Source organism: Anas acuta, chromosome 4 (genome assembly GCF_963932015.1).
Source record: "Anas acuta chromosome 4, bAnaAcu1.1, whole genome shotgun sequence".
In the NCBI taxonomy this organism is placed as follows: domain Eukaryota; kingdom Metazoa; phylum Chordata; class Aves; order Anseriformes; family Anatidae; genus Anas; species Anas acuta.
This window is the reverse complement of record NC_088982.1, coordinates 68718764-68743060: the sequence shown is the minus strand read 5'-3', so window position 1 is coordinate 68743060 and position 24297 is coordinate 68718764. Positions and strand designations below refer to the sequence as shown.

At 41.4% G+C, this 24297-nt stretch overlaps 1 protein-coding gene across 4 annotated transcripts in view; it reads right to left on the bottom strand.

Moving 5' to 3' along the window:
- Positions 1 to 5771, bottom strand: part of RAP1GDS1 (Rap1 GTPase-GDP dissociation stimulator 1) — a 95124-nt gene extending 89353 nt beyond the window's left edge. For 2 of the 4 annotated variants that reach the window (XM_068681770.1, XM_068681771.1), the window contains exon 1: positions 5423 to 5770. In XM_068681770.1, the coding sequence (XP_068537871.1) occupies positions 5423 to 5426 (4 nt within the window). In that variant the 5' untranslated portion in view covers positions 5427 to 5770. Of the gene's footprint in view, positions 1 to 5422 lie in introns of all 4 variants that reach the window. The other 2 variants (XM_068681772.1, XM_068681773.1) reach the window with 2 other exon arrangements.
- Between the last annotated feature and the right edge of the window lie 18526 nt (positions 5772 to 24297).

Genomic DNA, 24297 nt, shown 5'->3' with positions numbered 1-24297 from the left:
GGCTGCAAATTTTAACACAACTTTATATAGACATCCACGTTTTCTCAATTTATACATGTTTTGAATTCCAGTTACTACAGATACACACACACACATTTATTCCCTGCCACTTCTTATCAGAATTTGCAAAGATGTATCGGAAAGTGCTTGGAGCCTGGGACATTTCTAAGAGCCGTCCTTACGTGAGTACTTCAGGTATGCTGTATTTATGTGCAGGTATCAAAGCACCCTGCACTTAACTCCGTCCTCTATCTGGAGAGAAGTGAATAGCAGTTATCTGGTTTATAGACTTGACGAATTCTTCTGGATATCTGCCGAGTTCGTAATCTTCTTGAGCCACGGCTTAAGAGCGTATGAGATCACCAGGGTCTCTGCACAACTTCAAAGCTCCCTAAACTAGAGCTGCGCGACTCGGGCTGAACACACGTCGCCAAGCTGGGTGCATGGCTTTGAAGCTCCTCGAACCAAAGCCATTTGTTTCAGAGAGTTTACAAACTCGATTAGGCATATCTGGAGCACATGGAAATTCTAAAACACATCAGCTATTTTTTTTGGACTAAACGCAAGTTTCATGCTCAGAAGTCTGTGGTTTTTAACCATCATTTTATCCTACCAAAACCAATTCCATCTGGTTGCTATTATATTAAAATTTGTAAACAGAAACAAGTTTCTAGACCATATTTAACAAGAAGAGGTCCTGGGAGACTGTAAGTAGCAGCTTCCACTGCGAGGACAAAATGCCTTACTAGGAAAAGCTCCTTATCTAATTAATATCCAAACTGTCATTAAAATATTTCTCCTGTAGCTGAAGAATACACGTAAACATTGTTAAGACTCAACTTTCACAAGTTTATATGTAGCTCCTAAGCAATTTGAATCTGGAAACAAGTTACAATCTTAAATGTAACACCTCCAGCGGTATAAAGACAGAGGGGATACTTCTTTTCCTCAACATGCAGACCCAGGTGGCCTAACCAAGAGTGGAAAGTGGGTTCTCTCTTATCTCAGTAGCGGGGTCACCCTTAATGTTCCCAACACGTGAACTGCATCCTGCAACAGACTTAAGAAGAGATCATTCCTAGCCTCACTGACAGATGCCACAGATGGAACTTAGCTTTCTCTCCTGTCAAATGGTGACATTATTTTCCCCTTTATTGAACAACTGTTAGCTTATGTTAATCTCATATTTATTTTTTTTTACATATTCATAAATAATGAAGTCCTCAGAATTTCCAGAAATAGATCAGCTTTACTTGAGGAAGGCTGAGAATTATAATGAGTCTTCTCAAGGACTGTCAGCTGCAGCCAGAATGAATTACAAAAGAAAAGAGGCTAAGAATTTTCTGATTTTATTTACATCACTTATATCCTGGCTATTTTCTCAGCTTGGGAGATTGATGGTGGTGGGGAGGACGCAAAGATGGGTAGTAGAGTTCCCAATTTCTTTTTGCTATTTCTGTTCTCTATTGTTCCATTCATTCATTCCTTATCCTTGTCTTTCCTCTGCTTCTAGTATTTCTCACCCTCCACACTTTTCCCTTAAGGGACTTTTGTTCTTTTCTATTCTTGTCTCTTGTCTTGGTAGCTCTCTCATTTCCATTATCACTGCTTTGTTTCCTTCAGGTTTCATCTGTTCTCTTTTTTTTTTTTTTTTCCCCTTTCTCTTCCCACTTTTATTTTGACTCTACAGAAAGCCAGATGTTCCTTACAGACTTCCGAAGCAACCTCTGATATTCTGTTCTTAGGAAACATACTTTTGAATGAAGCCCTTAACCTAAAGCTGAAGACAAAATTGGTTGGTTTCTGTCTTATATAATAATGAAAGACCACAAATATTGGCCAAGAAACAGGAACAGTATTCATTAAGGAAGGGTAGTCAGAACTAACCTAACCTCTCTGGCATCGAGGAACATTACTGAAACAGAAGAGAGTCTAAAATCAGTTCCCTCTTGTCTTTGTGTTTTCAAGTCAAGTCTTTTGCTAAAATCAGTCTTGCTTTTGGGAAATGGTAATACATTTTATATTGGCTAATATTGGTGTATTCTTGCTGTGTAGAACTAATATGCTGGTGTTGCAAGAAATCTCATTGTTTTAGCAAAAACTTTAGACAACTTTAAAATGATCTTTTTGTGCATTTAATACATTACTTTTCCAAGCAATCTGTTAAGCTGACTTGCACCTCTTGTAAAAGAAGTACCAAAAGAGCTCTCAAGATGGAAGATTTTCATTCCTTTCACGTCTGAAGCTACTGATGACTTTTTTTTTTTTTTAAACAGAAAGCATGTTGGCTTATCCCCATCCTCCTGCATACAACTACGCCTGAATCTTCACGCCCTTCTGCCTCCTTTACTTAATGAATCAGTGTCCTGAAGACAGGATGGCCTATTATATCCTGATCAGCAGTTCACTTTGGAGGTCATGGCCACCAGGCTGACCCCAAAGCTTAATAGAGAGCTGCATGTGGTAAACCTGTATGGAAACTGGGAGAGAAAATTGAGTATTTTGGGAGGAGAAGGGTAATATAAACCTTTGTTCTGACAACAGCATAGCTAAATAGCCAGTACTTAAACAAGTCCATCTACATTATAGCCTGTGTATCCCCTGTATCTTGCCATGATGGTATTGTAAAGAGAGTCTAAGAAACTCCTCGGTCTCTTTGTGTAACTGGCAGGTTGCTTTCACAGTTTGTTGCCCAACTGAGCACCCAAGTAGGTATCAAGCCTCATCAGAACAGAGGCTGCCTTCCATTTCCTGCTAACAAAAACAGTGCTTTGAAAATGCAAGAACATTGTTCATGAGCTTTCACTACTACAGACCATAACATCTACATTTCAGGCAAACTGATATACGCTCTAAAAATGATCTTGTGATTTGTATTTGTATTCTGTATACAAACTCTCATGGCGTTTCTCCATCTTTTGGGGCCGATGGATTACTGTTGAATTGTCAGCACGTAATCATATTCCTGATTTTATCTTACTGATTTGTGTTTGTGGAGTAACTGCAGCCTGCTTACAATAACCTCCATGAGCCACTGCCCTAAAACAGTGAGATTACCCTTGCTACAGTATGTTTGCAAAAGAGTATACAAAGTTGTGTTTTTCAAGACTGAAAACAAAACAAAACAAGAAAATTGACTAGGAAAGGGGCTATTCATTGGGAAACTGTAGCATTACATCAGTAACTGAAAAGTAACAACCTATAATTGTCCTTATAAAAATAGAAGTAAATTACTGGTGGCGCACATCATCTCAAGTACTCAAAGTGCTGTACTGCCAGGAGTACTTCAAGCAACTTGACGCACAAAGCCAAAAGATGAATATTGTTTAAACTGTACTTATATATGACTTAAAAAAAAATAACAACATAAATACAAGCAACAAAAGTAACAATTTGGGGAAGAACTGATATTAATGAAAGGAAGCCACTGTCCTCTTGGAGGAAAGAGCTACCACAAGAAACTCCAGAGGAATCGACACATGGAGCTAAAGTGGCAGCAGAAAGATTTCTATACAATAAAGGTAATGCAGATCCATGTATACACAATAAATATTTTTAATGGCAGAAATCTTTTGACTGGAATTGAAATATACTTACTCAGTCTATACTTACTTTATATCATTAGTATACAAATCAGCTAATACCATACCTGCCTTTCTAAGCACAGAATAAAACGTATGTTTAACTGTAAGACACTACTGCACCCTCTGCTGCAAATGCTTGTTTGTTGAGCATGATTTATGGAATGATGTACGAGCTATAGGAAGAACAAATTGAACACCGCAAATACTCTGCCTTGATTTAATTCTAGAAATCTTCAGCTGCTACGCAATGAAACAAATACTGTACAAGGAAAAAGGGAAGCTACTGCATTGATTGTGAGCTTAAACATAGACCTTCAACAGGGGAAGTCATTATTAGTTGCTAGTCAAGGTGAAACCAATTTCAGCCTTTGCCATGCACTCCTTGGAGCAACAAGAGCTGCTGCAGAGGCTGTCGGAGTTTGCCTTGATTTTAAGGACAATGTTGTCAGGCCCTGATATGTGAAGAAGTAGGGGGAAAAAAAAAAAGGTTCCTCGATATTTTCACAAGTAATCTCTCTGGTCAGTTATGGACAGGTGATGACAGATTCTCCAAGAAAATTATTTCAGTCTTCCTGAAAAACATTACAATTACTCTTACTTATACACAAGCTGCAGCAGATCCTCAAGCCATTTACAAACTTGCTTGCAACTGAAATGTAGCCTCATCTAAAAAGGCAAGCTGCACTAGTTCTGCATCAGCTTTTCTGAACAGGTTTTAGCTGATGTCCTGAAGTTTTTATTTTTGGAAGCCGAAACAGGATTAGTTACATCTATACTTTGCCCAGAACGATGGGCTTAGTAGCAGTACTTTGTGAACACAGACAGGATATATATTCAGACTGAATCCTGGTGCCTTGCCTTTTCAACCTGCATGAAAATAAAGACAACTTTGCTATGTTGTTGTACCTTATTCTGAGGAAACCCAGTAGCTGTTCCCTACGCCTGACCCTGACAGCTTCCATTTTGAGCAGTTCTCCACAAGTTCTCCGCTCCTGCACGGGAGGCGAGCGACTATTTACCCCCACTTCACCACCAGCAACCACCGAGGCCCTGCCACTGCTTCCTTCCATGGAAACTTCTAGCTACGAGGGACAGGCGCGTGCGAGCAGCAAAGAGAAACCAACCCTGATACCAAAGGGCCACAGGAAGTGCCGCTGTCAACCCCCTGAGCCCAATTTGGGGGCTGCCACCCCCTCGCCCTGCTAGTGAAGTGGTGCCCTCAGGACCACCACAAGCAGGATCTGTGACCCGAAGCCCACTCGACAGGGTGGCCGGGCCCTTGGGGGGACACCAAGGGGGTCTCTCCTTAGCCCCCCGTGGCTCCTCCGCTGCGGCCAGGCTCCTGGTGAGTCTCGCTGCTGGCGGAGGAGCCGTGGTGCGTGGAAGGGGAGCCAGGTGGGCAAGGGAGGAGGAATTCAGCGAGCTCCTTGTGCAGGCAACCAGACGCTGCCCAGGCGCAACACGGGCTTCAGGGAAGCGGCGTGAAAGTCCAATATTAAAGAGAAAGAGGCAGAGGGAACATGGCTGCACCGGGAGGCATGAGCAGTGCTCTTCCCCAAGCAGGGGAGGGGGGGGGGGGACACAGAGACCCCGATGCTTCCCGCAGACCCCGCGTGGGGCTGATATCATCCCCCCCTGCCCGCGTTATCCCACCTGCCCCCCCAGCCCCGCGGCTGCCTTACATAACCCCGAGCCTCCCCCCGGTGGGGCTGGGGGGCTCGGGGGCGGCGGCAGCCGGGGAAAACTTTGCACCGCAGGGGCCGGAGCCCGGCGGGGAAGTTGCAGCAAAGTCGCCCCGAGCGGCCGCTGGGGGCGGAGGGGCGGCAGCGGGGGCTTACCCATGGCGGCGGCAGCCTTCCTCCTCCTCCTCCTCCTCCTCCACCTCCTCCTCTTTTTCCTCCTCCTCCTCCTCGCCCTGCTCCGGGTGCTGGGGCAGCCGTGTGTGCGCGGAGCCTGCGTGCGGCGCTGCTATGAGTCAGGGCAGCACATCCGGGCAAGGCCGCCTAGGGAGGGAGACACCCCGCCCGCTCAGCCCTACCCGGAGGCACCCTGCCGCCGACACCGACACCGGGGAGGGGAGGGGAGGGGAAGGGAAGGGAAAGGAAGGGAAGGGGAGGCGCGGAGGAGGCGCTGCGGGGCCAGCGGCAGCGCCCCCGGCAGCCGCGCTCCGGGGAGGGAGGGAGCTGAGGGCGGCGCCGGGGGTGGGTGGGCATGGGGAGGAGGGAGGGGGGGGCTGCGGTTGTGGCCGCCCCTCGGCTCCTTTGTTAGCGGCATGGAGGATCGGGGGCTGCCGACAAGCTGTGAGGGGGCTGCGGCTGCCTCCCTGGCTGTAGGGGCCGCCCCGGGCCCTCCCCGCTGAGGGGGTTGCGGGAGGAAGCGGGGCCATGGGGTGTTATGGGGTGTGTTGTGGTGTGTTGTGGTGTGTTGTGGTGTGTTGTGGTGTGTTGTGGTGTGTTGTGGTGTGTTGTGGTGTGTTGTGGTGTGTTGTGGTGTGTTGTGGTGTGTTGTGGTGTGTTGTGGTGTGTTGTGGTGTGTTGTGGTGTGTGCCCCTCTGCTGGAGCCCTGGAGGAGACCCTGGGCACGAGGGAGGGCTGAGATGGCTGGCAGAGCATCTCTGAGGTGGGCTCTGTCCCTCTGGAGGAGGGAAAGCGGCGGGCAGGTTCCAGTTCTTGAAATCTCGTTAGGAGTTTTGCAGCCGCAGCTATAAGGCTTCTGCCCAAGGTGGTTTGTTTGTGTGTGGAAGGGTTTTTTTTTCTACCGAGCACATGAATCACGGCGTTCCCCCTTCCTTTCTGCCCTGGGAGACTCAATGTTTGTAACAGGAGCAAGTGGGGACGATTTGCGTTTACAGTCCTCTCGTTATATCGCTTCCACTGGGAACCTTTTTGTTAATGGTAAAATTAACCGAATAGGCCTTGTAACGTTTTCACTTTCTGCAGATCTTTCCATATTTATGTACTCACAGCTTTACCAGAGTAAATACTAAAGTCCAGTTGAACAGCATGGGAGCAAAGACAATGACCGGAGGTCTTGCTTGCTGTGTGGAAACGGAGAGCAGACACAAGAAAGATGAGCGAGGCAAAAAGAAGTTGCAAATGAGTCAAGCCCTGCAGTGGCTTCACAAGTGACACCAGCAGTCAGCAGCTTCCAGGGGTTTCCTCTCTGGAAGAGGTCCAAGCAGTTTTTATGCCTAAAAAAGGGCAGTGTGACATGACAGGCAGAGTAATTCATCAGTCCTACTGGGGAGCACAGACAAAACATGTTGAGGTTTGTCCATTTACTTTGGGGTAGCCTTGTGATTCACCACATCTTTCCTTTGGACTCCAGCGGAATTTTGCTGCTGACTTCAGTGGGGTTAACCACAGTCCCACTATGTAGCTCTTGACCCTGAAAATCTGTAATTTTATCATCAGCTGATGTTGAAAATGAATATGTTTTTACAATGCTTACATAAATAAAACAGTTTTCATTGCCTTGAGATTGCAGAAAATTCATTCAAAACAGAATACATATATTTTTATTTGTAGGGTTTGCATAATTCAATCTCTAACAAAAGACAGGAATTCCTAGACGAGTCTAAGTCCTGCATTTTTCTGCCTTCATCTGTTTTCAAATCTAGCCTGAAATTTATCTTTCTCCTATATTTTTACCTAATTACTTCTTTCTGTTTGAAAAAACTTTTCCTATGGCATTAAAACTGTGTCCTAAATGTTTCTTTTGCTTGTTGTGAGAAAAAAAGCATCAAAATTCTCATTGATCCATCTATGAGGGATCATAGAGGAGAGTTTTCCACGTATTATTCCATGTTATCCCCTACTTGGATACCTGGGATACATCAGCGCATTCTGTAAAATTCATGAGTTTCACAAATGTACTTGCAAATCTTAATTAAAATATCCTTGCAAGACCAAGATAGGTAAGAGTATTACCTACTCCAAGAGAGGATGTGGAGTATAGTGACTTTCAAAGGGTTCTACTTTTGAAAAAAATTGCTATAAAGAGGCCTGGCACTGCAAAACTTATTTGTTTACAACTGTTTTAGCAGATCCCCCCCAAAAAATGCACTAAGCTAGGGAGACTTTTTGGACTCTGGACTGAGTTTTAGTTCTAGTGGAGAAAGAAAACTCTGAAGGAATTGAGGACTTGCTTTTTGTCAATCTCCCAGTTAGCTACAAGCTTATAACACGAGGAAGGGACTGTATAAAATATCCATATCAAAACATGCCTTGCAGTTGAATGCAAGTTCTGTATGCATGTACATACACAAAGGAGAATGTAGTTGTGGTACATTGCAGAAGGGAGAAGAGTCTTTAGGAAAGGAATTTCCATCTCCAAGAGCATACACAGGAAAGCTTTAGGCCATCAGGCTTTTAAGGTGCCATAGCTATAAAAGACAATATGCAAAATCAGTGCACTGTATTTCTAAAAAGGAATTAGCAACTGTAAAGTACGATGCAGTGATGCCTGTGAGAATGTCTCATTAAAAACAATGAAATGATGATATCCTCTGTGTATTCATCAAGGAAAAAAATTAATTAAAAAACAAGTTTTTGAGGAAAACTGGGAAATGGAAGCAATGTATTAAGTTGCCAGTGAGGTTTGCAACAGAAATGAGGAAGAAAGCTATACAAGCATGTTCTGTGGATTTCAGGGGATGTTTAATTTCAGCCAAGAGAATGAAAGGGAAAAGAACATCCTTTGGAACAGCTGATGAGAACACCGCTTCTTTCTGCAGTTGTAATGCAGCTGTGAAAACTGAGTTGTAGACTGCAGAAATTATGAAGTTGTTACCTAACTATGGCTGTGCACTCCTAGATACTGACTAAATCTGACATTCTGCAAGAAAATGGAAAATTGGGTCAAAGTGACTTTCCGATGCTTACTACTTCACGAATTTTCTTCTCCATATCTTGCATCAGTTTCAAATTCTCAGCACATCTCCTCACCCCTGACACAGCAACTCCTTGAAAATATTCTCGCATACATTATCTAATTTAATTTGGCACAAAGGTGCATGTAAGAAATATATTTTAATTGACTCTGTACTAATGTTAGAAACCTACATGATCAACACGAGGATGTTGGGATGCTCAAATACACAGGAAAATATGATATGGTTGGTATTACTGTAATTTAGTGGAATTGGGATCATCTGACAGGAATAGACTTTCATAAACTGTTCCCTAAGAAAAGAAGGGCAAAGAAGGCAAAGAAAGCAGAAGTGTGGGTAGTGCTTTGCCCCTGCTTGCTATTAGGGCACAGGCAACCAACCCTGTGAGTCCTGGCACTGTGAGAAATTCAAGTTCTTGTAAAACTAGAGGTGTAGATGTTGCAGGGCTGTCTGTGAACATGCAAGCAAAAAAACAGGACAAACTACTTCTTGAGGTCTTCCTGAAATATGCGAATAGGATAAATTACAAAATAACAAAATGTGATCAGGGAAAGAGTGTTCCCAGGGGTGGCTTGATGTTTGCTAGACATTTGCTGTCCCTGAGAGCAAGCTGCCTCACATTTTCCATGGGATAAGAACAGTTATTAATACAGAAGCTAACACCTGACCTTGTCCTATGATAACTCATTTATGTTCCCATGTCCGGTGTACAAGTATTCATGATAAAGTCTTTCTGTTAAGTGCTGGAAGTTGAAATTAGAAAACTCCAACCTTGGCATAAGGTGCAATTTTCTAGCTGTGAGTGCAATTTAAATACCAGAATGACTGACCTGGGAAAGTGTAATGTAATTTTTTTGTTTGTTTGTTTGTTGCACCCCAGCTTAGCTATCATTCAAAAAGCAAAGCTTTAGCTTCATTCTGTGTGTGTTGTCCATGAGCGTGCATGCATTGTTCAACAAGCTCAGATATTGCAGAAATTCTTCCTGAAAAGAAAGTCCCAGAAGATCTGGGACTTTCTGAATGGCTCACGTCTCCCTCTTTCTTCCTGGCTTCTGGGAGAGTAAAAAGGCCAGTTAGTGGTTGGTGTGTTCATAACACATAAAGGCCATAGCTATAGAATCGCCCTACATTTCAAAACTGCAGATTTCCTACACAGGAAAGAGTCTCTTCATTCTTCCCATCACATATAACCAGGCTGTTGTGTTATTTTTGTTAACTTCCTAATTTTTATATTTTATGACTCTCCTGAAGCCCTCAACAAGAGACAGGAAATCAACTGGAGGAAAAACTTGCCCCAGGATAGTTTTGTATGTCTAAAGTCATCTTGAATGACCTAGTGACAAGATCGGGGCTTGGGAAAGACTTTGCTTCCAGGTTAGATTGCTAGGGGCCTTGGGTATATTCATCTTTCCCTTGGCTAGATGGGATTCTCTCTGTAAATCTCACCCAAACAGTGTCCAGCCATGCAGCCAAGCTGCGTATGTATATTGGGTTTGTGTGGCAAGGGCTTGGTAGCTGGGGGGCTGCAGGGGTGACCTCTGTGAGAAGAGCCCCGTGTCAGATAAGGGCCCGTTCCAGCACTGGCTCAAAAGGGACCCACTGCTGGTCAGAGCTGAGCCTGTGAGCAATGCTGGTTGGGCCTCTGTGAGAGCAGATTCAAAAAAGGGAAAATCTCCTGTGCAACAGCAGCTGGGAGAGAGGAGTGAGAAAATGCAGAGAGAACCAGCCCTGCAGCCCCCAAGGTCAGGGCAGGAGGTGCTGCAGGCAGGCAGCAGCAGTTCCCCTGCGGGCTGTGCAGGGAGAGGCCCCTGGTGGAGCAGGCTGTCCCCCTGCAGCCCATGGGTCCCACATGGAGCAGATCTCCACGCTGCAGCCCCCCCATGGGTGGAGGAGCCCCCGGTGGAGCAGGTGGATGTGGCTTGGAGGAGGCTGCGGCCCATGGAGGGCCCCCACAGGAGCAGGCCCCGGGCCGGAGCTGCAGCCCGTGGAGAGGAGCCCACGCAGGAGCAGGGGGTCTGGGGGGAGCTGCCACCCACCCGTGGGGGACCCGTGCTGGAGCAGTTTGCTCCTGGGGGATGGACGGATGTACCCCGTGGGACGGAGCTGTGTGGGAGCAGTGCTTGAAGAGCTGCTGCCTGTGGAAAGCCCACACAGGATCAGTTCAGGAAGGATGGCATCCCGTGGGAGGGTCCCCACATGGAGCAGGGGCAGAGAGGGACCGTGAGGGAGCGGTGGAGATGAAGCATCATGGACTGACCACAGCCTCCATTCCCCGTTCCTCTGCACTGCTCAGGGTGAGGAGGTGGAAGAGGGTGGATGGGGAGAAGGTGGTTTTAGTCTGCTTTTAGTTTCTCATTGCCCTAATCTGTTAACAACAGGCAATGAATTACATTAATCTCCCTATACTGAGTCTGTTTTGCCCATGGTAGTAATTGGTGACTGATCTTCCTGTCCTTATCTCAGCCCATGAGCTTTTTTTTCATAGTACTTTCTCCCACTGTCCTGAGGAGAAGCTGTGTGGTGGAGTTTAGCTACCTGTGTGAAACCCCCTGGCATGGTAACTTGGTGGTTCCCATTCCTTGGAGGTGTTACACAGCTGGATTTGACTAAAACCCTTCAGCATTCAGGAGAGTAAAGTCAGACTGATCTGTGGAGAATCTAGGGTAAATTTAGTGGCCTGTGACACACAGGTGATCTTGTGGAGAGTGATGGCAGAAGAAACTATAAAAGGATGGACCAGCTTTCTGCCTGATATCCCTTAAACTGTAGAGAGCAGAAGCTCAATCCTCTTCAGCCAATTTAAATGCCATAAAATGAAAGACATTAAAATATTCACCACAGAGATTCTGTCCATGGAGATCTCTATCTGTTCTGTAAGCATATTATATATATAAGCATATAAATTAGACATTGCTCTTTATTTTTAATTGTCTATCTTCAGTGTATCTTCTATTATGTAAATCGTATGGTTTTTGACTTACCCCAGTGAAGTGCACACATCCATAGCAGAATTTGCTACAGGGTTTTTTATTTGATTGTTATGAAGCATTTTATAGGTACATGTTATAATTTGTCACTACGCAAATGTTACTCCTCCAGTGGGACAATTACCTTCTATTAATTTCTGTGCTTTTATCAATCTATCTACTTTGGTTCAAATAAAAATAAGACACATAAGCAACTTCTAATTTGTAACAACAGATTCTGACTGGATAATACTAACAGAGATGGTTTGAATTCTACCTAAGCAATAATAATTATGACAGTCGAGCTGTAACTAAGTAAAGCCACTTTGATCAGTTGTTAGAGGGGTGCATAGAACAATACACTGCAATACAATGAAAATGATTTTTTAGGGAATTCTAACAAAAATCACCTGATTTAAAATTCTACCTTTTATATTTCCTCAATGTTGTAGGCAAATGTCTTTGTGCTGCAATTGTCTGATTGTCTTTGCATGAGGACAGCGTTCCAGCAACTGATGGGTAAGAATTGGTCTATTGTTCATTATATATATTCACGCAAAATAACAGAGAAAAAAAAAAAAAAAACACTTTGCTGTAGCACAGAGTATATTTCTCAGTGCTAGGTTCAATTCTACTTAGCTTCAAGTGTCAGTAAACTCTCAGAATTCAAATAGGTATTAGAGAACTGTGTAGAGCAGCCTTTTTCTTTCCTTTTTTCCTTTTTTTTTTTTTTTTTTCCCCCTTCTATCTTTCTGTATCCTTTCAGCCTTGCAATCCAGCAAGCTTGGTCTCTCTGAGTACTCTTTAACTCTTTGTTTTGACTCCATTTGCTTCATCACTGTTAGGACATAATTTTGCCATACTCAGATAACTGAACTCATTCTGACTGAAAGTAACTGAGTAATATATTATGCAGATGATTGTCTTCAGAGGAATCTGCAGCTCCTAGGGCAGTGTCTTGCCACATTATTGTCCACAACATGCTAGTATTACACTAAGATGGGGAAGGGAGCTGCCTGGAATGTGTCCTTTTAAAGCCTGTCTTCATTTCAAGCAGATGAAATTTGAATTCTGTGGTTTATTTAATTTTCGGTTCTTCAGTGCGGGAACTCAGGCTGTATCTTAAGGTAGCAGAAATTCTTTAATATATGCATTCATAATTCCTTAACGTTAAAATTGGCTACGGGCTTCACTGGATTTCAGAAATAGAAGTTTCACTAAATTAAAACAAATCTATATCTTCACTTATTTGTGTATGTGTATATATAGAGAGAGACATACACATATTAAATATATTTAAACATACATGCCTACATGCATATATATTTCTGGAGTATCCTAAAAATACAAATTAAGAATGGAATGAGACAAGTCTTTCTGTATTTGCAGGTCTGAAATAATGACTAAATATCAGAGACAGAATCTTAGACTTTAGTTTTCGGTATTATAGAATTTGGCATTTTCTCAAGTATGTTGAAGTCCTCCTTTTCCTGTTTAATGGACCATTTTGCTGCAGCTATGTACCTATATATGTGTGTGTATGTGTGTGTGTATACATATATTCACTCTTATTTTCCTCTCGAGCTGTTGCAACCCATATTTCTCTGAGTGTATTCCACAACAGAAGTTGTTAGTCTCACCCTGTTATCCTGGCTGGCCGAGGTAGAACCTACTTTGCAAGCAGGCAGCTGCAGGTATATCCTGGTGACTGGAAATCATCTTTTGAGTTGTCACGTTTCCCAGGCAAGTCCTCAAAAATCATACAGTATTTGAGACACTGCAAGAACTGTAGCCTGTAATAACAGCTGTGGTTTTGACAGCTGAAAGCTGCAGTTGGGCAGGTCTGAGGCATCTGAAGCATCTGATAAGAAAACTGAGTTTTCAGATAGGTGTAGCGCTCTGGTCTGATCTCTTCTGCCAGCTTCTTTTCCATGTATTTCCTTCTACCATATCACTCGGGAGGCTGGGGTAGAAGCTTATACTATGAAGGTGATTAACAGCAGATGTGTAACTGTAAAATTTATGTGTATTTGATAAGTTAAATCAAGATGTTTGGTTCATGAGATTTCTTGAGCTTTGCATTCAGAGAAGGCTGGATGTCTCAAAATGTTTGTAGCAGTTTCTCCTTCCTTAATGTTGTTTCCTTTCCCCCCAGAAAAGTAAATCACTCTAATAACTGCAGTAGAGGAGTTCAAAATCTGAGAAGTGGCTCAATTTTACCTTCCTCACATAAAATGCTATTAAAACAACTTTGTACCTCATTGACACAAGTACCACACTACTTACTGTTTGCTCCTGTTTTGTGTTCGTTTTTTTGTTTGTTTGATTGATTGATTGTATTACATGGAACAGACTTTATATACAAGGATACTTCAGGCCCACCCATATATATCTACTTTCCCCAGTAGGACTGGAAATATGAAAATAGTGTCTTTACAAAAAAATAAATTAAAAAAAAACCTCGCATTTGGGGGCAAGTTCAATCGATGCTAAGCTCCTTGGCATGGATATGAGACCTGTATCTTCACTGAGAAAGATTACAATTTCAATACAACAGGCAAAAGAATAATACAGGACATTGGGATTCTTGATGATCACAGAAGAGAAGATGTGTTGCTTAGTCTAGAATATTTAAGACATTACTTGAAAGGGCTGTGAAGATGGTGTAGATATGATGGATGAAGAGTCCAGGTGTAAGACAGCAGCTTGATACAAGATCCAGCAGCAGCTGGACTGGGAAGGGACTAAGGAGTAAGAAAGACAGTAGGACTGTGAAGAGATTACACTTGTGTTGGGAAATTACATATGAGAAAAAGAAATAAGTAAGATTATTATGCTCTAGATAGCAAGGGAAAGCTTATATATGATGCTTCAAGAAAAAACAAGGCAATAGAGTATCTAATGTTTTCAACACATGCAAGAGAAGGGATCTGTGGTCAGCAGCAGTGTTCTGACACGTAGCAAAAGCTGCCAAGCTAGAAGACCAGGGGGTGCGCAAGCTAAAGCCTGAGAAGATCAGATCAGAAAGCAGGAGAAGATGAGATCATATTAAAAGAATTGAAGACCAGACGCGATTAGGAATGCAGAAATATATTAATATCTCTGTATTTTCACTGTCTACTGGGCTGGTGACCAAAAGCACAAAGAAAATAAAACATGAATTAAAAAGAATGTAGCATGTCAGGCACTGTGACAAACTGCAAGACCTCGCTGGTATTTGTCATGCCTGAAAATCTTACCCATAGTGGTGCGAGTGGGGGTGGCAATCACGATGAACATAATTTCTGCATTTCTTGATCTTCAGGCAATGGAAGTTGCTCTTAGGAGTGATTTCCCCTGGGGGAGAGTCAGGAAGGCAGGACTCAGGGCCTGCAGTGCTGACTGAGTGCAATCTGAATGTTTTTGGCGTGGCGAGGAGGGCTGCCACAGCATTAGGACTTGCAGCCTGCAAGAGGAAATCCAGCCCATTGACACGGGGCGCAAAAACTGAAGCTGGGAGAGAGAGCTCATATAAAGGAGTTTTAAAATGGAAGTTTTCTAAGAGGTACATTTTCTGTAGCCTTAAAGACATTTCTGATTTCAATGGCAGTATTCCAGAGCACCTTTCCTGGCTCTGACACGGCCCTGACACCCGCCTTCCGCCCACTGATACCATGGCTTGCCCGTTGATGCTTTTTGCATTAAAAAAACCCCTCTCATTTAATGTTAGTCTGCATTCAGAGACACCCCGTAGGTATGCATATCTTCGTATTTGTAGTTATAAGGACCCCTGGAACTGAAACAGAAACACTGCTGTCTTCTGCAGGGCTGCAAGGAACTGAGAGAGGCCTTTGAAAAGCTTGGCTTTGAAGTCCTGACCTCCTCACTGCAGGGCCTACCACAGCTGCGCTTCTTGCACGTGCTGATGGCATGGACTGCAGGGGTATTTAAGAACAGGTTTCAAGGAGCCTCATTATTGCTTTGTATTGCTGATTATTTTTAATTTTTAATTTTTATTTTTCTGAGGTCAGGCACAACATAGTACTTTTCTTTTTGTCCATGAAATTACTAACTAACCAAGCTTTAAATTTACAAACATAATTTGAAACTTGTTAAAAAAAAATCTCTGGTATTCTCAACTAATAGTTCCCCAAAAGGTTTTATCTTCACAAACCAAATTAATAAATAAATGAACAGACCCCAAGGGGAAATAAGCAGGAGAAAACAATATAGAAAAAGTCATGATCCAGGATGGTTTAAAATGGCTGTTTGCTTCCCCACTTGCTTTGTACTGCAAGAATCTTTACTGCTTGTTTTTTATTATAGGAAGTTTTATAAGCTCCTATGGATGTTACTCTGAACAGATGCCCCCGTGAGAGTGCCGCTTAGCAAATGCACATTTCCCTCCTTTATTGGGTTTGCATTAGTGATAATGAGTTTCTTGTGGAGTTTTCAGAGCTCTTGCCAGAAAGATAAGGCTATCTTTGCTTTGCTGTTGCCATTCATTATAGCTGCTGCTGCTTGGTGATGTGCCAAGAATAGTTTGGGGATTAGCTAGAGCTGGGCCTATGGGTACACCTGTGTATTCATGCTAATTTTATGAAAACATCGGACTTGGAAGTTTAATTCACATGCATTATGAAGTGTGTGTGAATCTATATGTGGAATACCTGCAAATGTCACAGAGATGTAGGTCTGAAATTTGGTAACTCCTCTCATGCAAAGGGCTTGCTTAAAGTTGATGTCTAATCAGAGATCTATGCCTGCATCATTACACACAGAGACAAATTCATCTTTTTTTCTGTACGTGTTGTGTTTTTCCTGTCTCATCATCTTCAGAGAGATTCTGTAGGGCTTTGTATTTTGCAGGGAAGCCTCTTCCTTTTCTTTTTGTGCTTATCTAACTGCAGGCAAACCTCTGTGTCTCCCACCGGACTACATGCACAACAGAGAGAAGCGCCTTAATCGGAGCAGCTGCACGTTCTGACAGCATCAATGCACAGCAAAGTCTAAGCTGAGCCTCTCAGACCCCATATGGGCTCATGCACAGATGCCTGTGGGATCTGATGCTATCGAAATGCAGCATTACAAATGGCTTATCTACATAAAATATCTGGAAGTAAGAGCAAACGCTGGCTAGTGAATGGGCTGTTCAGAAGGGAAAAGTTAATGATCAGTGCTTGACAGCGTATTACCCTGATAGATTGTAAACCTTGAAAATAAAAAGTTTGTGGGTAATTTTACAAGAGGGAAAAACCAGAAGTAACTGGAGTCTTCAGCAACTGTAATTTCTGCCTCAGAGTTTCACTGCAATATGCGGTCCACTTTCCCATGATATCTTCCTCTACCAAATTAGAAGCATTATTAAGACAGATGATACTTGTCAGAGGGTCTAAAGTAAGGTGATTCTGTACTTGTAGGCTTTTGGGTTCAGTTCTTTATTCTCAGACTGAAAAATTCTGCCGTTCCCGAAGCTTCCTATTTTAATGGGAAGTTTGCACGGTAGATAGGATATAATCACTTCAAAATGAACAAAAAAAAATTCAATACAACATTTAACAGAAGTTAAATATTTCTGAAGTGTCAAACTTTGGGGAGCTGAGACTGCCTTTCCAATAGCACAGATCTCTTTCTAAGGGTCATGCTTCTGTATCGAAAAGATGATGAGTCAAGCCCTGCTAACTGGGTTTATAAAATGCAGAGCTCTAGGAATTCTGCTGTTGTGGACATTTTTTCAGAGCTTTTTATTTTCCAGGCAAAACCTCATTTGCATTGCAGTATTGTTGTGTGTTTTCCTTTGATCTCTTTGGATTTCTAAGACTGAGTGCTATTTTTTTTATTCCTTGTGAATTTGCATTGCCCCAGGACATAAGAGGTTTGCTTGAACTCATTTAATTGGCTAGTGATGTGAAAAATGATCCTTTTCTATATTGGAAATGAGCTCAAGTAACCCCTTCGTGGAGTCCTTGTAACTTATTGTAACTTTCCATGTATTTCTGTTGACTCAGGAATGCACACACTGACTCATTTCTACTTTGTCTAGAAGGAGAATGAACAAATCTAATCTCTTGCAGGGTTGTGGTTACTGATTCTTGATTTTACAGTATTTTTATGGTGATGTCCTGAAAACCCAGAAGATAATTAGCCATGCTCTTCACCATTATGTCAGTACAAAAGGATACAATTCCCATTAAACCAAAGGAGATAATCCAAGCAGATAGGCTGTGACAAGAACAGAGTTGAGTTTGCTTCTTTGTTTGCTTTCATCGTGTTTTATATTATAAACTTGGTGAAATTACCTTTTAGTTAAACAGAAGCTACATCTTTTTGTTTTGGTGGTGGAGGGGAACTTGGGTAAGAGGAAAATGAAATTATAAATCCCTTAGAAAGCCTGGATGTGAAAATACAGCCTGAAGTGTACAACAGTTGTGTGGCTGATCTTCAAAACAGTAATATGTTACTAAAACACATTTATTAGTATTTACGATGCTTTACAATAGTGTCTTGATCTTTTTTTGAATGTTAGAAGAGGAAACTTAAAGTGTATGCTTTAAGGTCAATATAAATGGCCAAATACAATTAAATACAATTCAAAATTAAATTTCTCCCATCAACCTTGTCAACACCTCCATGTCTCCAGCCATCTTTTTCTTGTCCTGCTCCACTGCAGTCTCCCCTGTAACATTTTACTCTACTCACAGTTGCAAAGCCCTCAAACTCGGTAATGAGTAGTGCTTTAAACTGAGATTTGTAATTCCTAAATGACAGGGCCCTTGTAATGAGGTATGTGGGTATGTGCATTATGGGACAACTGCTCTCTTGTTATATGATTGCTATGCCTTTGAACTTCTGTGTTTTTATTGAAAAGCATAATTAATTTTACTTCCTAGTCTTTGGCACAGTCGTTGAGTTATGGTAGTTTCATTTTTGTAAACTGCTCGGTAAGAAGTGTGATCATTTTTCATCATAAAAATTTAAATTTCTCTTAAGTTTGTTGGCTCTACGAGAAAATATTGCCATGAGCAAGTCTGAGGAAAAGAAATTACTCTTAACCACTGCAATCTTTAGAGAAGTTATGCTATTTGACTGCATCGTGTAGAGTTAAATTATTAAGATGTCAAGGGTGATCAGTATTAATCGTTCTCAATTTCGCCTTCTATAACTCATCAAAGTGGTTTCTATTGTATGTATTTGGTCAGTCTTACTGCTGTTGGTGGTCTTGGGAATGCAATTCCCTTGCAAAGGGTGTCTGTTGCTATTTGCCATGCTAAGGCACACATCAAAGATGTTATTCTAGAGCGGTCAGCGTAGTTCTGCAAACTGTAGAGCAGACGTTCTGTATAATAGAATTAACTTGACATGCTTGGGCTTTCCACAGTGAAATTCCAGATTGAAACCGAGACTGTCATTTACATCACGTCACAGACAGTGCAAGAAAATAATCACAAAGAAAAAAGACCAGGCAGACTGCATTCCGGGCATTTTATGCTGTCTGCTTCTATTTTAGAGTAACTGTGCACCACAGGTAGAAGTATCCAGATCAGGAGGGATGTACACAATACACTATTTCTATTTAATTTCCTTCTGAGGAGGAAAGTCCAGATCTTCGGGTTCTGGTTGTCAAATTATTATTTTTTGCGTTCTATATCTCAGAACTTAGTGAAAACAAAATAGTTCCAGAAATACATACATTGCAAAAGCAAAATCTTGCGTTTATTTCCCAGAATATTGAAAATAAATGATTGCAGAAGCTGTCTAGGAGGCTAGTCTGCAAGCACTCTGAAGGATGACCTCCTTTCAAATACTCACAGCTTGTGACTCTCTTAGATCTTCAGCAAAGTTTTTGTCTGTGATCCCTACTAGAACTCCACAGTCTTTGATTTCAACAACTGATTTGCTGATTTCCATACTTCTGCAGGTGCCTTTTTAAGTTAATACCACAGGTAAGCATGTGTTTTTCTTTTTAAAGCAATTTAACGTATCTATTTAAGAGTTCTTACTTCTTCTGTTTAGTGTTTTAAATCTATCAAGTGCTTAGTTAATCAGAGTAATTTTGTCTTTGCTGTTATGTTAAGTGCTGTATTCCTTCCTGATGTACCCTGTAAAGTATCGTCTTAAAATTGAGAGTTGGGCATTAACGAGACATGTAATTAACGAGACTGCAAGTTCACAAAAGCCAGCAAAATAGTGATTATTTTCTTTTTTCATCCTTGAGTAAAGGGGAATCAGGATAAAACAGCTACACAGTACCAGTTCTGTGCAGCTCCCTGTGTGGACAGGTTACATTCACGCCCTGGCGTGTTCCAGAATAGATTCCCTCTGCAGATGAGCCCCCAGATCACTTGACAGGAGCAATGTTTCATAAATGTATGTATGCATATCTAAATTAAGAGTACACATTGTTGGAGCTGACAGGAATGTCAGGCTCTTTAGGTTCCCAGAAATACTCTAAGCCTGACGGATATGAAGCACTAGCATTGGCTAAGTGCATTCAGATAACTTTTCATAAAAGATGAGTCATTTCTCTTCCTATACGAATTGGTAGCATTCCCATAATCCGCATCTACATTTTCCCTTCCTCTGTCAGATTTTTTTTATGCTTTACCATTCAGAGACAGAGCTGTATGTATTATACCTCCTAACGAATGCTTTTAAAATGCAAGGTATGTCACGCTTTTGAGATGTACATAGAATTTTATCCTGTTCTTGAAAACTCATGAAGGTCTTAAGTGTTATCAAGGGCATATAGTGAGACGCAAATATATCTCTCAGAAGAAATACTATCTTTTTTGGAGCACAGACACAATAACTATAACAGCATGATCGACTCTTGGAGGAAAAAAAAAAACAAAAAACGCAGTTGATGAGGGAAAGAGGGTCAGGGGCTTAATTTAAGTCATATCTTTCCCATACCTTAGGGTTAGGGTTAGGGTTAGCAGATCCTAACATTGTGCAGTGCTATGAATAATTACTCTGTTTTAATAGATAAAGATATCATTTTTAAAATATAAAATTGGCACAATGACAAAAACTCTAGTGTGGAAGCAGTTTTATGGGAAAGATACACTTTAAGCATGCATACCTGCCATTAGGATCTACCTTTTTGCAGATATCAGTGTGTCAGTAAAATGCATATTGTTTAACCATATCATTAGCATCTTGTTATGTAAACCCACTTTTCTTTCTGGATTTTTGGTTCAAGTGGTCATTCAAGTCAGATCTACACTGCAAGGTTTTGTTGGCAAAGATGTTGTTACTCTTATTTAAAAGTTGATACCCACTGATTTCCTTTAATCTTCTCTTCATAACAATCCTTTTCTCTGTATACAGCTGCCATTAAAATAGGCTTTCAAGTAAAAGACCTTCGAAGTCTGAGATCTACCTGCTGGAGTGGGAGTAGATACTAATGAGCTTGGTGAGGGAAATAGACTTATGCCTCATGGGAGATTGTCAGAGAAACTAAATGGACTGGGTATGAGGTTTAAGGCACAGGCAGAGTATAATTGCAGCCCTCAGTACTGAGGAAATGCTTTTAATAGTACAACTAGAAATGAGAAGGAAAATGATCTAAAAGCTACCAAGCACTCTGGTGCTAATGATAATGAAGCCTATTTCCAGAATACTTGGAAGATAATTGCTGAAATCAAGTATTTCTCTTGGTATGAACATCAGTTGCAAGATGAGGATCTGTTAACAGTTCAGTTGTGTCAATGTTAAGTACAGTTTATTGTTTACTTATTTAATATAAATTTTATGCTAATACTAATTTTCATTAGGAACATTTGAACTGGATATTGGCCTGGCATATAACATAATATAATATAACATAACATAACACATACACAAGAGGATTCTACCTGCATTTTTGCCACAGTTGGCCTTTGGTGCAAGTGGCACAATCTCTGTGAACAACCCAGAAATCAAAAAACAACTTCAAATAAAAGCACAAAAAAGGAAAAATGATTTTGATTTCAAAATGCATCATGAAATTCTGTCTTAGTTGACTTGCATTAACCTGATCCATTAGCTTCAAAGGGCTAAACAAGGCAGAAAGTAGCAAAGAATAATTCTTCTAGTCTTTTTAGTCTTGCTGTGTTAGTAAAAGAACAAAGTACATATGGTCAGGCTGTTGTGCTTCTTGCAACCTAGCCTGTAATCAGTATTTTATTTTATTTTATTTTATTTTATTTTATTTTATTTTATTTTATTTTATTTTATTTTATTTTATTTTATTTATTTTTTTATTTTGCAGTAATTTAATGTGGGGTTTAAGAGATTTCAACTAAGAAGGGCATGTGCATTAATCCATAGCCTCATACCCTAGTAAGTGGTCAACATTCACATCCCTAATACTTCACCCTCATTAGCATCTCACGGCTCTCCTGATCTGTTCCCAACATAACATTTCAAGTTGTAAGGCATCTTACATCTTACTGGTTAGATCTTACTTGTAATCTATACGTAAGTATGATTATCCTCATATGAGAATAACTCATAGAAATTTGCTGTACAGGAAGATGGAGAGCATAATTTAAAAGGCTACTGTGGCCTGTTGTGGAGCCTGGAAATGCAGGCTGAAAGACCACATTTGTTCTCTATACGTATACTGAATTGAGGCAAAAAATCAAGGAGGAAGAGAAACAGAAATAAAACAGGGATTGCACATGGACATAGACTGTTCATTAATTTAGCTTCTTCTGTCCTTCCCATTTAATTAAAAGAAAAACAGGCTTCTGGAACAGCCTTCTGAAGAGTTGAGGTACGTTACTGTTTTAAGATGGAGATGGATGTGCTTGTACGCAGCACTAACTACCTTACAAAGGTGAAAGTTCATTGCTTTCTTCAGTTTCTAATATGTCTGTAAACTTTAAACAAGTTTAAAGCTTCATGTGCTGTTTTGGTTATGTCTAAACTGTCCTTGATCTGCTTTGTTGGGTATAGATGCCTGTTAACAAACATGTTGATTTGGAACTATGGTCCATGCCAATTCTAGAAGCAACTCATTATTACTGGTGAGGTGAGGTCCTCCGTTTTTGAACGGTGTAGAAATTGTACAAAATACAGAAAATGTAGTATTGTAAGACTCATGAGCAGCTAGAATTCAATGGGACTCTTCCAATATAATATTTTGTGGGACTGATCCAGACTGAACTGAACAAGAACTAGCCCTTGGACTAGTGCAATCTGCATTCCTATCTCAGGCATGCTGTCAGGTTAGGGTTTATTTATTTTTCTTTCAAGCTTTATTTGACACAAAAATGCTGCTCTGCAATTGAGAATAACTGCTTTGGGGCAGACCAGAGGTACAAAACAGCCCTAGAGCTGCCTTAATAGTAACAGCAGCATCACAGTGCAGGAACAATGCAGAGCTCACGAAATGGCTCCTACACTTTTCTTCCAGAAGAGAGGCTATTGGCAGGTAAAGAAGGTGTGGATGTAATTTTGAGCTACCATCTTGGCCTGCTAAGGGCCTTCACAGTTAGCCTGCAGCTTTGGTGCTATGTTAATGTCTGGCAGAAGACAGGCATTTAACAGTTAAATGATAGTGGACCTTGCTAACCATGTTCTGCTTTGAGGGCTATACATATCTCAGAAGGGATCGGGAGATGACTTGTCAAAGGAGATAAAACCTTTGTTAGCCATGCAGTTAAAAGTGTCTGAGCAAATGTAGAAGCCAAAGTGCAGAGCTTTTGGTCTGTAAGAGCAAGACAGATTGATGAGGTGCTCAGTGACCTGACTATCACGACCCAGAAAGTTTTCCAGGAAATAAAGGAGACATGGAAACTACTGGCCAACATGGAAAATGCTGAGATGCTGTAGGTAGTGAAGGAGCTAAGTAAGTAGCTCACAAAGAAAGAAAAAGATTTCAGAAAGGAGACAGCTTTCTGGGTGCATTTTTGGAACATCCAAAGGACTTAGGTAAGAGAAGATATTCTTCCATCCTACTCCTATTTTACCCTCTATTCATAATCTGCAGAAGGCAGAGAGAAGAAATTGGATTGTCTCAGTTTAAATGATATTATCTTTGAGGAAAAAGCTCTTTGTGATGATTATTTGACTGTAATGGACAAAAAGAGGGATTTCAGTCAGCTGTTTAAGTGACCCACCTCTGAGGGTGCTGCAGAATTTATCCATAAGAAAAGAAATCTCATCATCCAAACCTTAAACGAATCTGTAATATGCACCTTAGAACCAGCCATCCATCTCAGCTGGCCAGGAGACACTTGAACACTAGAAAGAGAGAGAAAAAGTAAATCTAATCTGAACTGTTAGAGGTGTGAGATGATATTTGTTCCTTACATAGGCAAAAGCCCTTGAGGCATTCTAGAGTAGACTGGTAGCATGCCAATTCCTTGTTCATTGGAATTTAAGGCTAAAGATGAAAAGCCCCAGCAGAAGACAAACTGACTGCAAAGGAGGAATACTAAAGGAGACTGCTTTGCCTGTGTGAATACCGATGTGAGAGCTTTGCTTGGGAGAGTCTGGCAGTTCGTATTCTTTAATACATGGACTGGTAGAGGAACTTACAAAATAGTTGGAAATTTAGCTGCCAGGAATCCAAAATGTTGTAACAGCATCTAAGGCTCTGTTGGCTAAATTCTCCATTGTTCCTGGGGTTCTGAATTGCAAATGTTTAATTCCAAGCAGTCAAAAAGTCGCCGTTCTAGCACTTTCCTCCAGCCAGCAGAGGAAATAAAAGGATGATAATCGGCTAACCACTGTTTGTTTTGATGGTATGCTCTACAGCCGATGGCATGCCACAATGTAATCTTTATGCAGCCTACAGTCCATTTCTGAGAGCAGTGGAGAAAACACTAATAAAAACACTTGGTTAATTCAGGTGTGGAAGGTAGGAACATTGAGACAGACCTAAGAG